The sequence below is a fragment of the Vombatus ursinus genome, unplaced genomic scaffold (assembly GCF_900497805.2).
Source record: "Vombatus ursinus unplaced genomic scaffold, bare-nosed wombat genome assembly UNPS02005459.1, whole genome shotgun sequence".
Lineage (NCBI taxonomy): Eukaryota > Metazoa > Chordata > Mammalia > Diprotodontia > Vombatidae > Vombatus > Vombatus ursinus.
Window position 1 is genome coordinate 9,844,633 of NW_020945237.1, and position 14,692 is coordinate 9,859,324.

Consider the following 14,692-nt stretch of genomic DNA (forward strand, 5'->3'; position numbering starts at 1 on the left):
TTTAAAGGCTTTTTTTAATAGAATAAAAGGGTTAGTAGGAAGGAGAAGCCGAAGATAAGGAGGCAGACAGCACTGTCAAGTTACCAAGGAAAAACCCCAAAAACTTCAGGATTGGGCTGAGCCAAGGAAGTATGGCGGCCAGTAGGAAGAGATGGGCCTTGAACACCTTGAGGCTGCTTCTTAGGGACCCTGCCTGGGGGAAGGTGGCCATTTTAGAGCTTACCTCAGATCTAGGTCTCCAAAGAAGGAAACCTTTTGAGCTTATTACTCTTTTAATAAAAGTTGCTTGCCAAGTAAGAGCCATGTACAGTCATTTCTGGACTCAGGAAGGACAAGTGGTATCAATGCCCCCAAAATTTCAGTGACCTGTAAGGAAGGTCTAGTGGTCCCACCCGAGGTATGTCTCTCATATGAAGAAGAGAAGGGGGGGGGGAGGAAGGCAAGTTTTTTTGTTTATTAGGAAAAGGAATGAGTGGAAGGAGGCTTTTTTCAAGATTGAGAAATGATCCTTCCCTTTGATTCCGGAATATATTTCAGGACAGTAGTCGACTTGAACAGGACCAGCTTGTTTTTCAGTCGTGCAAAGTTATTGTGTGTTTGAGAGAATATCACTCCCCAGGATTCTGGCTTGCTCCTGCTTCGAGGCATACAGATGATATTAATGAAATGCCCCCTCTGCTTTGACAAGTCTGCAGCCCTTCCCCTCTCTGCCAGCTGACGTCATTCAAAATTGAGAGGAGCCCTCCCACTCGGGTTTCCTAATTGAGTGTGATGGCTTTCTGGGTTCTGCCGAGGCCATTCTGGAGTAGAGAAAAAACCAGTTTGAAGAAGTGCAACCTGAGAAACTTTATAGCGACATACTGGCTAATGCTATATGCCCCAAGCCAAGAAGGAAAAGGAAACCAGTTGACATGTTGTTTCGACAAACAAGACTGCTCGCTTTTAGATTTTACTGAGTTTTCGTTCCTGTGAGAACTATTCCTGCTGGAGTGGCTGGCCCACTTGGAACTAGTCTGGTATGCTTGACAGACGCCTGCTGTCTCCTCAAACTAAGTGCATTATTCCTGGGGTAAGCATATGGTAAAGGAGTTCAGGCCAGATGCCCAATGTGGTCAAGAGAGGGAAAAAAAAAAAAGGGATGGTGCAGACTTACTAACAAACTTAAGTTAATTGAATTTTACTTTCCTTACTTTTCAATGTTTTTCCTATCTTACCAGAAATGTTACAATCCCAGAGAAACTGTGAATCGTGTTAACGACTTATATCTTGAGGCTATTTAAACAAGTAGGGCTCTGGTCCTCATTTTTTTAAAGTGGTTAATGTCATTAGGTACATTGTTGGATCAGGGGTGGATGATGTGTGTGTTTACTGTAGGACATGGAAATACTTCGTATAGTCACTGCAAAAGATAACTTAGACTACGTTGAATCGGGGCTGACAGAACGTCTGAGTGAGCACTTTTGTGCCTGGGGCCTTTTAATGTAATCAACATGATTCTTGCTTCCTGCATGTTGCTGCATAATGAGATTTGGTCATTGTTTGCCACTTCTAAACCCTGAATCCATGATCCACATCATGCAATTAGGCTGTAATGAAAGGCAAATGTATTGTTAATAACCAGGAAGTACAGAATATCCCTGTACCAATATAAAAGAACTGTGGGGTCTAAGGGGCTCAGTTTACACTTATTATAAAAGTACTATCATTTTTCCCCCATGGGTAGGACAAGCTTCACAACAGGTTGTAACTTCTGAATATAACATTAAAACAGAGCACGAAATCATAAGATTGTAAATGTCCATGAATATTTAGATAATGCTCTCTAGGCAAGGCAACTTGATTTTTTAAAAATCCAATCTAAGACATCCGTTTTAAAATACTTTGCCAGATACATACAGGGTGTCTCCAAAAGCTTAGTGTGGTTGTAAGCCTTAACAACTTAAAAATGCCCTAAGAGTTTGGGGACACCCTGTATGTTTCTTCTTATTGTTCTAAGACACTCGACATTTTTGGAAGAAAAATACTTCTAAGAAATATTTCTTTATGCTTTTGATTTCATCTGTTATCTTTTCTGAAACTGCAGGTATAATCAATGTGTCTGGATAATTTCTTACCATGTTTATGCACCACTGACTATTTGGATTGATAGTTTATAAACATGTGAATTGAATATTTAATGGAAACAATTTAGGATTTGACTCTTCATGCCAGTGACCATTAACATTTATTAACATTTATTCTCAAAACTATCATTATCTGTTTTCTCTAAGCTCTGACTTACCTACTAAGGCCTCTCTCCGCCTAATATTAAGGCTTGAGGACTTTATCATTTTCTGGGATGTTTGCAAAAAGCAGTAGATGTTTCCCAGAGGTTATGAACATCTCCCCAAATAAATACGATCTGAGGTAAAATGTGGTGAAGGGCCAAAAAGAGGTCTAGCCAAAACTTCCCAAACGAGGAAAGTTTTCAGTAACATATGGCTATTTCAACTGTTATCATAAGCCATCCACCCCTACTCCTAAAATTTTTTTTTTTTAAAACCACTTTGCCAAGTTTCTAAGACCGTTAACCTCAGAATGGCTGCATTTTCCTGGGAGGTGGGCGGGAGGGAAATTGACAAAAACGGAGGGTTCTCCAACCAAAAGGAAAAGGAATCCAACTTTGTGAGTGATCTGAAACTTTCTAAGGGCTTAAGACATAAGTGGATTTACACTCGATGTCTATAATTAGAATGTGAATTTTTTTGAAGTAAACAAGTGCAATTAATTCAATAGAATTATACATCATTCTGATAGAATAAACTAATATTTTTTAAGTTGGCCTTTTGACATAGACAAACTCATTCTTCTGACGATTTCTGTTCTATTTTAAAAGTATTTTTGCATATCTAGAATACGTTTAACTTAACAGCAGTGAAAGAGCCTCTGGGATAGAGCTGAGTCATGAGACTAATAAATTCCTACTAATGATAAGAAGCCTTCCCCAGGTACAAAGAAAACTCTGAATCATTCATGGAAATAATTGTTTTCTCACTTTCCCCAATAATTAAAATAGAAAAAAATAAACTAAAATAGAACTTAAATAAAATTTACTTAAATATTGATTTTGTTAACCTAACTACTCATTCAACAAATATTTAAGCAGCCCCTGCTATGTGCTAGATGTTTGACATTAAAAGATAAAAATCATAATCTCTTACCTCAAGGAGCTTTTGTTCTAATAAAAGGAATAAGCCCTTTATACGAATAAGTATGATAAGAGGTAGAATGTGATTTAGGGCAAAGGAGATCTATAAAAGTGTGATAAGAAATTTGCAGATAAAGATCACTCTGAGCTGGGGGTATCAGGAAGGAGATGTGTTTTAAAGGAATGAGGATTTAAATAGTCTAAAATATGGCAGGAGTATATTCTAGGTATATGAGGTAGCCTGTGTAAATGTATGGAGGCAGAAGGGGGCAGAATGAGATCAGGAAATAATGGAGTAGCCTGGTTTGAATGGAACATAAAGTATGTAAAGGGAATTGGAATAAGTGAGTTGAAATCAGATAGACGAAGACCTTAAATACCAAGCTAAAAGTGTTTCACCCTAATGGTAATGGGGAGCCATGAAGGATTTACGAGGTAGAGCATGATATGACCAGATCCATGTATAAGTAAGATTATTTTGGCAACTTTGTGAAGGGTATGTTAGGTAGCAGTGATACTGAAAGCAGTCAGTAAGCAATTATTCTAATCCAGTTGAGAAGTAGTGAGAACCACAGCTAGGGTTTACTGTAGTATGACCTGAGAAGAGGGGACAAGTTGAGAGAACAGGAGTAGTATGGGGGAAGAGGAAGAAAGTTAGAATGAATAAGGATATCAAAATGTTGAGCCCAAGTGACTGGGAGGATGGTGATTCCATCAACAGAAATAGGAAAGTTGGGAGGAGGAGCAGTCTTTGTATATGAATCACTCAGTCAACAAACACTGAGCACCTACTATGTACAAGGTTTCCGTGTACTGTTTATCCAATCTTGCCTTAGTTTCATAGTAACATTTCTCCTTTATATGTAAGAGAATGTTATCAACATTCATTATATTAAACATATCAAAACATTCCAAAATATAAAAATATAAAAGAAAAAAGCTTGTATAAGAACCTGAAATTTTCTGTGTAATGAGTTATATGATATTTATATATGTATACATGTATACATGTATATAAATATATGTAGAGATATGTTTATATAATTTAATAAGGTAACAATAATAAGGCAAGTACAAAACTGCTTTGCTTAATTCCTGAGTGCTACAGCATTTCCAGGAAGAGAATCACATCACTCATCTCCCTCATTCCATTGAAATGCTCAGTCTCTTCCTGTTTTTGTCATACCTTTCCTTTTTACTTCTTCATACTGCCTTACCCTTCGGAAGAACAGCATGCCATAGTAGAAGTAGAACTAAACCTGGAGTCAGTAGAGACTAGGGTTGAATTCTACTTCTTACACTAAACTAGCTTTGTATTCATAGGGAAGCTGTTAAGTCTGAGCCTCGGTTTCTTCACCAGTGAAATGTTAGTATAGGCAAATGCTGTACCTACTCACACTATGGTTTTGAAGATAAAAAGAGATAATGTATGTAAAGACCTATATCGTTTTATAAACCTATACAAATGTACTATTTAGGGAGCAGCTAGGTAGTGCAGTGGTTAGAGCACCGGCCCTGGAGTTAGGAGGACCTGAGTTCAAATCTGACCTCAGACAGATTTGCCTGTGTGACACTGGGTAAATCACTTAACCCTACTGCCTAACAAAAACAAACAAACAAATAAAAAATGAAACAAAAAGGGGAAGACAATAGAGTCTACAAACTATAAGCCAATAGATTTTGCTTCAATTGCTAGCCAGACTCTAGAACATAGTATGAAAGGGCTAGTTAATGACTATAAAGAAACAGATAGTGATCACAAAGAACCATTATGGCTTCATCAAGAATAACTCAAGACAGATGAACTTTATTTTCTTTTGGTAGGATTCCTTGATTGGTATATCAATAAGACCCATCAGTTATGTAGATATTGTTTACCTGAATTTATCAAAGCATTTAGCAAATTCTTTAGTACAATTCTTGTTTAAAAGATGGAGGGAGAGATGTGGGCTAGACAATACTACAATCTCTCCAATTAAAAACCACTTGAAGAACTGGACCTAAAAGAGCACTTTAATGCTAACTTGTAGGAAAGCGTCCCAAGGTCACTAGGAAAGTGTTCCAAGATCTATATTTGGCCTTGGATTGTTTAAAATTTTTATCAATGACCTAGATATGAAATAAGAGATGTGTTGTTTATCAAATTTTTAAACAATACAAATCAAGTATGTGTTCAGGTGACACATATTGAATAATGCAGTCAGAATTAAAGAAAGATCTAAGACAAAAACATTGGACAATGTCTGGTTAGATGAAATTGAATAAGAATAAAGGTAAAGGTTTATATTCCCCCAAAATCAGCTTTCCTAGTACGAGATGGGAGAAATTGTGACCAGACCTATCATTTATACAAGAAATGGGAATTTTAGTAGGCTGTGAGCCCATTATGACCCAACTGTGAAACATGGCAGCCAAAAAAAGATAATATGATTATTCTTAGGTTCTATTAAGAAGGGCATGGTTTCCAAGAATGTTAGGAGGTGACAGTCCTTTTGTACTCTTCCCTTGTCCAGCCACATCTGTGATATTGTGTTAATTTCTGGGGGAAAAAAAAAAACAAATATTAAAAGGCTAAAGCCAATCTGTAGGAGAGTAACCAGCAAGTTGAGGGGTTTTAATACTATGCCATGTAAAGATCAGGTGAAGAAATAGGGGAAGTTTAGGCTGGAGAAGAGACTTAGAAGGCACATGATTACAACATTCAAGTATCTAAAGGATCATCCCCTTGAAGAGGGATTAGAGAGGACTTCTGAGCAAGATGTCTTCCTGAACAGTCACACAACTATTCCAACAAAAACTTAAAAATCAGAGCAAGTGGTGATGAAGAAATCCACTAAGGAAAAAAATAATCAAATGGAAAGCACACCAAGTTTCTTCTTCCACCACTGAACTACACAAATAGTAATGAAGAAATCCACTAAGGAAAAAATAATCCGGTGGAAAACGCAATGAATTCCTTCTTCCACCCCTGAAAAAAAATCATCTCAGAGTCCATGGACAAAAAGAAAGAGGCTTTAGAGAAGGAGGCCACTAGCAAATGCAAAATCATCACCAGCACAGACAAATAAGAAAGCATCTTCCTAGTATAACCAGGGACCTTCCAGAGACATATTTTGACTTCAGGGTTCTGTTTCCAGAAACATATCAAGAACAGAGGGCTCCCCTACAATGATGCCACTGTGGTGAGAAACTCATACCATGAACCTTGGAAACAACTGGGAGCAACAGGAATCAGCTCTTATACTTGGAAGACCCAATGCCCAGGGCCTCTGAGGTGCTTAGCACTCTGTCCTGAGAAGCCATGGAAGCCCTGAAGATCCAGCCCTCTGGACCCCAAAGATCCAAGAGGGCCTAACCCTGGAGGAGGTGGAGGTTGGCAAAAGAATTTGTGGGAACTAGGACGAGATCAGTCAGGGTAGGTCACCATAAACAAAAGCACAGGAAGGAACAGAGCCTCAGTATTCCAAAACGCCAAAGATGTAGGTTTTGAATCAAGAGTAACTTGCCTTAGAAACTAATCTTATGAGGGCTAGGGAAAGGCGGAAATGAACCTTTAATGAAAAAGAAGACTTTAAAGTATTCCTGGTGAAAAGACCAGAACTGGGAGGTCTTCAAGCAAGGGATTCCTGTTCAACTGTGATTCCAGAGGTCCCTTTTACCTCTGAGCCTCTTTGGTTCTGTGGACTTATTGGACCCTTCATTTTCAGAACAGGATTGATTTAATTCAAGTAAGTGCTGGGGAGAAAAATAAAAGAAAAAGAGATCTTTGCCTCATAAAGCCTACATTTTACTGTGGATAAAGAATATGCATACAAAGAAGTAGATATGAAGTATTTCAAAATGAGGGCTGTTATAGGATTCTATTGGAGGAAACAACATGCACACATGTAAATCAATAGAAAATATACACAATATATGAAAATATTTGCTATATATTATATGTAGTAAAATATATACAATAAATATAAAATATATAAAATAAAGGAGATGACTTCTAACAAAGGGGTGTATCAGGAAAAGCCTTGGATAAGTAATAGCATTTGAGCTGAGCCTTGAAAATAGCTCAGGAAACCAAGAGTCACAAGTAAGAAGGGATTTCCTTCCAGGCAAATGTAGGCAGGTTTAATAGTAACACATCAATATCTACATTAGTTATTATGTCCAAGCATGAATTTAAATTTGGGGTTATTTGCAATGTAAGATTTATATATGATTATCAAATGAAAGGCTTTGTCCTCAGTTAAAATAATTTTAGGTTCCAGAAAGCATTTGGGAAAGGCCTATCCTTGAAATCACAACATGTAGATAATTGACCCTGTCTGTCTGTCTCTGTCTGTCTCTGTCTGTCTCTGTCTCTGTCTCTGTCTCTCTCTCTCTCTCTCCCCCCCTCCCTCCAAAGGGTTCTATATCCTTTGATATAATGATAGAAGTTTCTACTTTTTTATCATTCACTTGGTGTTATTCTAAGAATCCTTTGTATATTTTTTCCTTTGAAAAATCAGACAGGAAGTGACATTGAATTGAAAATAGCAACATGGTCTAGTGAGTTAATGATTGCTTGTAACACAAGAAAACAAGGTTTTATTTTCAGCCCTCTCTGATTTCAGTGGGTTTGGGAGTAAGTCAATTAGCTCTGCTAAGCTTATTTTCTCATCTGTAAAATGAGGGTCATAATTCCTGGTCCTTCTTGGTTTTATAGTGTGGCTGTGAAGACTAATGAGGTAATATATACAATGTACTTGGAGTGTCTTGGAAATGTATTTTATTGTCATTTCTTTCTGAGAAGCCCTAACAATGGCTTAGAAGTAATTAGATATATTATCTTCAGTCACAAAGCTCTAATGAATGAGTCAACCTTTTTTTTTCTCCTAATTTGTGCTAATGTAGTATTCTCATGGGTCCATCCTGTTTTGGCATCAAGACAGTGAGGTTCTTTCTAAACTTTTGAATATGGAACTTTCCGCAGGCTGCTCAGGTTTGAGGCCATTTGAATGTTTCACGACATCAAATCCCAAATGTGCTTGGAGTTTGTCAAAACAAAATCCTTCATGCAGTACAGGGTTATAACTTTCATCTACTTGTCTACCACCAGGCTACTCTAGCATAAAGACAATTATGGAAGCTTCCAGACTGATCTGGGCACACTTAGTTCTATCCTTTGAAATCCTTAATGTCCATTGGACATTAATAGAACGTGAGCCCCTCAAGGATACGGGCTTTTTCACTTTTGTTTCTATTTTATCTCCAATGCCTGGTGCAAAGTACGTGTTTAATAAATGCTTATTGGGACAGCTAGGTGGTGCAGTGGATAGAACTCCTGCCTTGCAGTCAAGAGGACCTGAGTTCAAATCCAGCCTCAGACACGTGACACTAGCTGTGTGACCCGGGGCAAGTCGCTTAACCCCGATTGCCTAACCAAAAAAGAAAAGAAAAAAAGTGATGGAATAAATGCTTATCATTGAGGGTGGAGGGGACAAATACTTACAACAACTTTTTTTGTTCATCTCAGTATTAAATTTAGTAAGAGCCCAAATGTTCATTTTTGATCATTTTGATCATTTTATTCAGATGATCATTTGATCATTTCATTCTGGAATAAATGAATGAATGGATAGATCATAGTTATTCTGAAAAGCTTAGCATTTTATACTCATAATTTATTATGAAAAATATTAAGTACCTTTATGCACAAAATATTATTGGGTTTTGGACAGCATGTGAACTCTGTTCTCCAGAGATAGCAATAGTTGACATATTTTAAGGAGTGTAGAGTTCTTTATGTCATTTAAGCCTCACAAACACTCCATGAGGTAAAAGTGCTATTATTTCCTTCTTACAGATAAGGCAACAGAGGGCCGGAGAAGTTAAGTGGTTTGCCCAGGGTTATAGCATTAGAAACAGGATTTGAACCCAGATCTTCCTGACTCCCAAGTCCAGTGTGCTATATATTTTACTATCCTATAGCTTCTAGTCTGAAGCAGGTAACATAAGCCTTAATGCCATTGCCACTGAATACATTGTTCTCCTCATCTTGTTTACTTCACTCTGCATCAGTTCATAAAAGTCTTGCAAGTTTCTTCTGAAACTATCCATTTTATCCCTTCTTATTTCTGAATAACATTTCGTTACACTAATATATTTGGTGGCAATCTTACAGAACAGATTTGTTACCCATTGTTTAAAATAGTTTAGTCCCATCCTATGTGGGGAGCTCTAGATAATTATTAAGATTTCCTGCCTAAGTTTTAGCAAAGGTCAATTTTAAACTTCTATTTCAGAAACCTCAAAACCCTTTCCTCTAGAAAGTGGGGTAATAAGACATCAACTGATATATAATCAGTCTTCAAGCTTGAAAGAAGTTCTGTTCCACAGGTCAGGCACTGTTGTCTGCAGCTCAAAATCATTGCTTCATTGGAGTGTTGGTTAATAGGTCATGATGGATGGTGTCTCATTGGTTCACTAAAGTGTCCTAAAGTTATGGTGCACCAGCATCAGTTTCTCACAGTGGACATGAGGTCTGCCCGTGGGAGGAACTTGGAAGTTTGTCAAAGTATGTTAAATTTGACAGGCAGGTAAAGTAATGGCTAAGCTTTAGGGGAAATTCTCCTCTGGGAGAAGAGGAGCATGTTCCAAGCAAGAGGCCCAGCTAACTGCTTTGGAGCATCAAACCCAAAGACTTGTGGGCAGGCACAGGAAATGGGTGACTGGAACCATAGCTCAAGCCAGGGTGATCTGTAGGGAGCTCAGGAGGTCTGCTGCTGTAAGTGTTGGTGACCATGGCACTGTCTGAGGTCATCTGCCTCCTTGAAGTTTTGCCCTTTTCTGCCAGAAGCCTACATCCCCTGGCTGCTACCCAATGCCTCACTCTGGAGAAGTTGAGAGTTCTCCCTTCCCTCAGCGAGGCCTTTGAGACTGTGAGCTCAGATGTCCAAAAGCCTGTGATGCCATGTGTCCTAAGATGGATGTTCCTCCCCTCTCCTCAGGCCCTCCTGTGTCTTTTCCATCTCCCGACCTGATGGGGCATGGAAGAAAACCCCTTCTAACTCTTTCGAGCCACCACTGATGAGTGACTCCCATGGCCTAAGGCAAGGGACTAAGGATGGAAGTCAAGGGATGAGAGCTTGAGAGTGGAGAAATGAATCATGGAAACCGAGAGAATTTGCCAAAGTGTGTGGAGGAATGAAGATCTGGGGTGGGTGAAGGGTTTGATTCTCAGGGCAGTGAGGAACCGAGATGGCAGTTATATACAGAGGAGTTCTGGGGTGGGGAATATATGTATACACTCTTTTGTAGGGGGAGGAGGGAGACAACAACTTTTCACTAATCCTTCTTCCTTCTGTTCTTTCCACTGAGGGCCAGAGCTTTCAGCTGAAATTAACCCCCAGGAGACCAGAATTGGCCTGCCCACTTCCTTTTTCATCGTCACCAGCTGTTCCTTCTGGTCATCCTAGCCTCACAGATTTAGAGCTGGAGGGCCCTCAAAGGTCATCTCATCCAACCCCCTCATTCTACAGATGAGAATCATGGTGGCTGTCATTCCCAGAGCCAACTGCAGGATGAGAATGTAGGTTCTTTCCCCAATCTTCCTGTCCCCCCTACAAACATTTAGTCAGATTTTCTAAGTGCTTTTGCTCCTAGCAACAAGGAAAAGAGGAGATTGAAAACAAACAGAGGGAAAGTTATGGCTTCAGGAACAGTAGATGTTGGCCTTGGTATTCACTGCGATGCCTATGGACCTGAGAAACCAACAAGGCGATGTACGTACGGTGGTTGGCCCGCTTTCAAGCACTGTGTCAGTGTGTGCTATTCTTAATAGCATTACTATTATTGTTAAACTCCAGCCTTCTCTAGGCCCCAGTCCTGCTCTTGTCTACAAGTTCATGACTCCCTGTTTTCTGAAGTAAGTCCAGGGAGTCGATGTTGCATTTTCATAAGATTATATCCTGCATTTGCCCTTCACTTGGAGTGGTTCTCTCTGAATTTACTTTAGAGGAGCAGCTAGGATAGAGAACCGGCCCTGGTGTTGGGAGGACCTGAGTTCAAATCCAGCCTCAGACATATGACACTTACTAGCTGTGTGACTCTGGGCAAGTCACTTAACCCCATTGCCTAGCAAAAAAAAAAATAAAAATAAAAAATACATTTACTTTAGAGTAATTGCCTAACTTGGAGTCGGTGGTAGATTTGTAGAGATCTGAACTTGGATGGGGGAAAGAAATTACATATTTATTTTCACTAAATTTTGGTTTCCTTTGTAATACTATGTATATTATTTTACATATCTAAAAACATTCTAAGGAGGGGTCCGTGACATAAAAATGGTTAAGAATCCTTGGTTTACAGGGTCATCATGATCCAGCTAGGGCAGCTTAGTTGATGGGAATCATGACCTTTACCTTGCTTAGATTACAGTTCACACTTGGTCAGGGTTGCTATAATTTTGGAAGTCAAGATATTTTTTTAAATGTTGGTTTTGTCAGAAAGAAATGTTTTCAATAAGCCTGGCTCTGTTGATCCCAAGGAGACTGGAGGTAATGAGGCAGGCTGGCTTGATAAATAAATTAGGTAAATAGTAAGAATATTAGGATTATTTTTTTTTTAAATCCTGAGCCTTTTATCTGTGTACTGCTATGATAGCATTTATGGTGTGCTTAAAGCACTTCACTTATGTTCTCTTATTTCATCCTCACAATGCTGTGAGGTAGATGCTATTACTATCTTTATTTTACAAATGAAAAAACTGATGTTGAGAATAAGTTACTTTCACAAGATCACCCGGCTAGGAAACGTCTGAGGGAAAATTTGAACTTGGGTCTCACTAATTCCAACTCCAACAATGTGTCCAATGGGTCGATAGTTACTTCTGAGGGTTCCTGTCACCCCTACTTCTAGCTGTCACTCAAACAGGAACAGTTTACCCATAAGTCTTTCATAATCCTTGGCTCACATCTCTCCATGTCTATATCTTTCTATCTCTGTCTCTCTGAGTCTCCCTCTTTGTCTCGTTATTTCTGTTTGTCTCTGAAAAAATTGAGATTATGGGTGAGAAGTCACTCAAGGTATAGTACCATGGGAAGGGGGAAATAATGGCATACCAAATGACATTTTGAAACGTTATGTGTTACAAATGCCTATATTTTAGCATCCTTAAAAGTCTGCTCTCCATACTGCATAGGTTTTTACTTGTGCTAAGTCTAGAAATTAATCTTCTATTACGGACAACATTTTTATGGTCATGCAACTGACTGAAAAGTTTAGCAAGATCCTGCTGTGTTTGCTGTTTATTGATTTCATAAAAGCATTTCACTTTCTACATAAAAATACCTCCTGGAAGGCTTTCCTGGGACAAGATGTTTCTTCTAGTTACACTGAAGCCATATATTAAACCGTGATAGGTAGAATTATGGAGGTATATTGACATCAATGTGAAAAACAAAACTGTATATATCTGTCAAAAGGGTTCATCGGAGCCATGAAAGATAAGACCCAAAGATTTATCATTGGTTGTGAGGTTCTCCAAAAGCTTCCATTACTAGATGACATTATATTATTTACATCAAGTCCAACACAGAACGCTACAAGTGCTCCTCAGTGAAATCCATAGAAATAAGAGAGACATGGGTCTAACGATATACACTGGAAGAACCACAGTAGATGAAAACAAATTGCCCAAGGTCTGGCATGCAAAAACCCATTGAATCAGGCCATTAAAATATTCCGGTGAATCTGTGATCTCATCAATGTAAGATGCAGTCCAATGCTGTAGATTGTAACCTATCCACGCCTGCCCATCCTGTGGGATTCTCCTTCATGTCTTCTATTAAATTCCCCCATCTTATGTGTTGAGGGTCTTCTTCATGTTTTCTTGACATTGGCGTAGAAATCTCTTCCCTGGAGACAGATTAGCAGCTTACCTATTAATTGTCATCCCAGTTGCCTGCAGCACAGAAGGTAAAGGATTTGCCCATGTTTATACATCAGATATGTATCAGGGCAGGAACTGAGCATTTTACATATAAAATTGATGCTCAAAGGGAGTAATGAATTGTCCAGGGTCAAAGGCCTAACAAATGTCAGCACAAAGCCCACAGACGTTGTCACAAATTTCAGAACTAAAAGTCATCTCTGAGGTCATCTAGCCCATTCCATATCCAAACAATAATGCTTCTTACAACACGCTAAATAGGTAGACATTCAGTCTTTAGTGAAAGACTGCTAGCCGCCATCTTTTAAGGAAATATCTTTTACGTAGCTCTAATTGTTAGGAGGCCATTTTGATACATTCTGCCAAAATTTGCCTCGTCATGCATTGTTCTGTCCTCTGGGGCCAAGCAGAACGAGTCTGACCCCTCCTCCATGGGACTGTCATTTAGATATATGAAGACCACTGCCACATGCCTCTGAAGTCTTCTGTTCTCCAGATAGACATCCACAATTACTTCCATTCATCTTCTCCACAACAGAACTCAAATATCTTTTCCTCAAAACCTTTCCCTTTTAACCTCCTTATTTCTATTGAATGCAGTTTTCTAGCTCAGTTATCCTTTTATACTCCCGTCTCCCACACTTACCATATCCAAGCAGTTACCAAGGTTTGTCAACTGCATTTTCACAATATCTTTCACTTCATCCCTCTGTCTCCATTCTCACAGCCATCACCCAAGAGCAGGTCTTCGCCATCTGTTTCCTGAAATATTGCTATGGCCTCCAGTTGGTCGTCGTAACTCCAGTTTCTCCCCACCTAAATCCTTCCTTCACATGGTGACAAATTGGAACCCCTAAAGCAGAGATTTGACATGTCACTTCCTTGCTCAAAAGCACCTGTGGCTCCCTATTTCCACTGAGATTTTTAAAAAACTCTTTGGTTTGCCTTTCACAAGTCAATCTTTCCAGACTTACTCTCTATTTGTTGCTGTTGTTGAGGCATTTCTGTTGTGTCTCACTCTTCATGACTCCATTTGAAGTTTTCTTATTAGCAAATTACTGAAGTAGTTTGCCATTTCTTTCTTCAGCTCAATTTACAGATGAGGAAACTGAGGTAAACAGGGTTAAACGACTTGCCCAGGGTCACTCAGCTAGTAAGTGTTTGATGTCAGATTTGAACTCAGGAAGATGAGTCTTCCTGGTTCTAAATCCAGTGTTCTGTCCACTGTGCCACCTAGCTGCCCTGTTGTACATTACCTCCCTTATGAGAACTGGTCTATCCAGATGGCCTGGATTCATATCCTACCTCTGACTTTAAATAAGTAACCTTGAGCAAGTCATTTAACTGCTCAGCTGAAAAGAGTAAGTAGGTGGCACGGTAGGTAGAACATTGGACCTGAAGTCAGGAAGACCCCAGTTCAAATCTGGTCTCTGATGCTATCCATGTGACTTTGGATAAGTGACTTAAGTTCTGTCTGCCTCAGTTTCCTTATGTCTATGCCTTGTTTTCTCAACCCTTCATAGGGTTGTTGTGAGGATAAAATGCAATAATATTTTTAAATCACTTTGAGAACCTTGAAG

At 39.0% G+C, this 14,692-nt stretch overlaps 1 protein-coding gene across 3 annotated transcripts in view; it reads left to right on the forward strand.

Moving 5' to 3' along the window:
* Positions 1–14,692, forward strand: part of CACNB2 (calcium voltage-gated channel auxiliary subunit beta 2) — a 398,122-nt gene that overhangs the window by 209,367 nt on the left and 174,063 nt on the right. Inside the window, exon 1 of one of the 3 annotated variants that reach the window (XM_027847928.1) lies at positions 780–1,069. The exons of the other annotated variants lie outside the window; for them this stretch is intronic. Within the exon in view, the coding sequence (XP_027703729.1) occupies positions 1,019–1,069 (51 nt within the window). The 5' untranslated portion in view covers positions 780–1,018. Of the gene's footprint in view, positions 1–779; positions 1,070–14,692 lie in introns of those variants that run through there. 3 annotated transcript variants of the gene reach the window in all.